The sequence below is a fragment of the Egretta garzetta genome, unplaced genomic scaffold (genome assembly GCF_000687185.1).
Source record: "Egretta garzetta isolate BGI_Z169 unplaced genomic scaffold, ASM68718v1 scaffold46, whole genome shotgun sequence".
Classification (NCBI taxonomy): domain Eukaryota; kingdom Metazoa; phylum Chordata; class Aves; order Pelecaniformes; family Ardeidae; genus Egretta; species Egretta garzetta.
In genome coordinates, this window is record NW_009260268.1 from 4,869,614 (window position 1) to 4,872,107 (window position 2,494).

The 2,494-nt window shown below is 43.6% G+C and overlaps 1 protein-coding gene across 1 annotated transcript in view; it reads left to right on the top strand.

The window, feature by feature from the left end:
• Positions 1 to 2,494, top strand: part of TLR3 (toll like receptor 3) — a 35,084-nt gene that overhangs the window by 12,854 nt on the left and 19,736 nt on the right. The window contains exon 7 of the mRNA XM_035897829.1: positions 526 to 600. Within this exon, the coding sequence (XP_035753722.1) occupies positions 526 to 534 (9 nt within the window). The 3' untranslated portion in view covers positions 535 to 600. The remainder of the gene's footprint in view (positions 1 to 525; positions 601 to 2,494) is intronic.

Genomic DNA, 2,494 nt, shown 5'->3' on the forward strand with positions numbered 1-2,494 from the left:
CCGGGGGGGGGGGGCAGTCTGGGCATCGGTTGGTGGGTGGTGAGCAGTTGCATCACTTGTTTTTCCTGGATTTTGTTCTTTTTTGTTTGTTTTCCTTTTCACTAAAATTTTTTATTATTGTTGCTATATTTTATTTTATTTCAATTATTAAATTGTTCTTACCTTAACCCGTGAATTTTTGCACTTTTTTTTTTTTTTCCCCCCCGACTCACTCCCCGGTCCCACCAGGCAGGGGACGTTGAGCGAGCGGCTGTGTGGTACTTAGTTGCTGGCTGTGGTTAAACCACGACAATTGTCCCATGATGGAAAAAAAAACCGTAAATGAGAAAAATAATTAATGAAATAGATTTTGCATACAGTGGAAGAGTGAAGGAGGTGTAGACTCTCTTTGCTTGCTCAGGAAGTCCTGAATGAAAACAAAAAAGGCTTTGTTTACAGTTGAAGTGATAGATGGTGATTCCCTAATTACAGTAATAGGATTATCCCCATTGTGATGCTTTCATCTCATCTTTCTGACCTTTTCAGGTGAAGTGACAAATTCTTTCTTCAAGCTTAGGCCATGAAAGTTGAGGAGGCCAGTCTGTAAGGATGGGGTGCCAGGTACGTACCATGTCAATCGTTCTTTCTCTTATTTAAAGACTAACACGTGAAAGGGTTCCTATGTTTCCTAAATCCGTAATGACACATCCTAGCAGAATCTCTCATTTTACAATAATATAAATTGTTTAGAAAATCTTAGCAGTTCACACGGATATTAAAAATGACATAAAAATGCAGAGAACGCGTACAGAAATGCCAAGGTGAAATGTGATACAAGAGGTCAGACTAGATGATCAAATGGTCTTTTCTGGCCCTTAGACCCTGACAAATGACAGTGTGTCTGAATTCTACAAAGATTTTTCTTGTTACTATAAATGCTCTCAAAATTGGTCTCAGAACCTCGAGAAAATGTGTTGTGGATGCTTAGTTTTGTAAAACAGCCAAGAACACAAACTAAAAGTACTTGCTGATGAGTGAAAATAATTTTAAATTACACCGATATGATGATGCCTTCTAAACAGTTATTTTAGTATTTAGTTTAAAATAATTTACAACAGAAAAAGACATTATAAGGGCTCACAATGAGAATTAGACTAACGTTAAAAAAAAGCACAAAAGCAATTAAGCACAGGGCCAATGGTAATCATCAAGTACACTTGATGTAAAATTTTCGTATAAATTTTCCCTGTTCATCTGAAAGCTACCTGCTTTTCTGCTCTGCTCCTGTACATTTGTTTGACAGTATTATTCAGAGTAAACAAACGGGCTTACCATGGCAAAGAGCTGTAAGTGCTTTCAGGATTAAGAGTCTGTATCTGAGCTGGGTAGTTTCTTTGCAGTGGGCAGCAGCAGACTATATTATGCTGATTTGCTGAGGAGTTGCATACCAAATAAATTAAAAATAGTTCCAAACTTCTTGTGTCGAAGATACTACCTAGGACTAAAGAGGAATCATCTGTATATCTAAAGGACTTGAGAAAGGCAGAATGCTTAAATCTGTAGATTTGGGGTGGAACCTGACTGTTTCTGTGGTTCTTGAGTGACAGGGAGTAATGAATAAGTTACTGACAGTGATGTCCATAGCGGTTTCTATTCCAGGTGGTCATGGTTGCTTTGGGGCTGCTGCCGAGGGAAATACACTACACACCAACGTGCTCAATTATGCTACATTCACTGTGGCTCAGTCAAGGCTTTTTAGCATCGTGAGGAATAAACGCAGATCATGCTGCTGCTAGGTTTATGTGGGGCTATCCCATAAGGCTTGGTCAGAATATACTTATTGCACACTGTAAGAAAAAAAGGCCAAGAATATCCCAGCTTCAAACCTCGGTCCTGTACTTGGTGTGGTGTGTGCCCCGCCCTGCCAGCTCATTGCACTCCTTGATGTGCCAGGAAGACCAGGCAGGGATAAAATTCCCCAGTTCGTATCCTTGGTTGTCATCTACCAGCAGCCACCAGCTTTAAGTTGATAGTGCCACTAGTTGCTTGATGTACTTGATGCTGGCTTTGTACATATAAAGGAACTGTGCTATCTTTCAGCCCATGCTGTTCTTTTGGATGCTGCCAAGGGCTATGCCACCGGCCACGTTCTGAGCTGACACCATGTTTGCCCTGTCCGTAACACCAGCCATTACAGTGTCCCCAAACTGCTGCTGGCTTGACCACCCTTCTCTCTGCCCAGACAGACACCCCTGCGTTGCACAGCTAGCACAGTATTTGCCTCAGCCCCCCTTCCTGTGCCTCCAGCTGCCTGGCATTCGTAGCGAAAGAGAGGAAGGTCTTCGACCCTGACACCCTCTCCTGCTCTCCGAGCTGCCTGGGACTGGTGGCAGCACCTTTGCGGGCGGCTGTTGCGCCTGGCAGCTCCCTTCTGCTGCTGCCTGGCGCGGCGTAGGCAGGCGTGCGGGACCTGCTCGGTCGCGCTCCCCGTTTCTGTTAAACCCTCCTGCGCGGG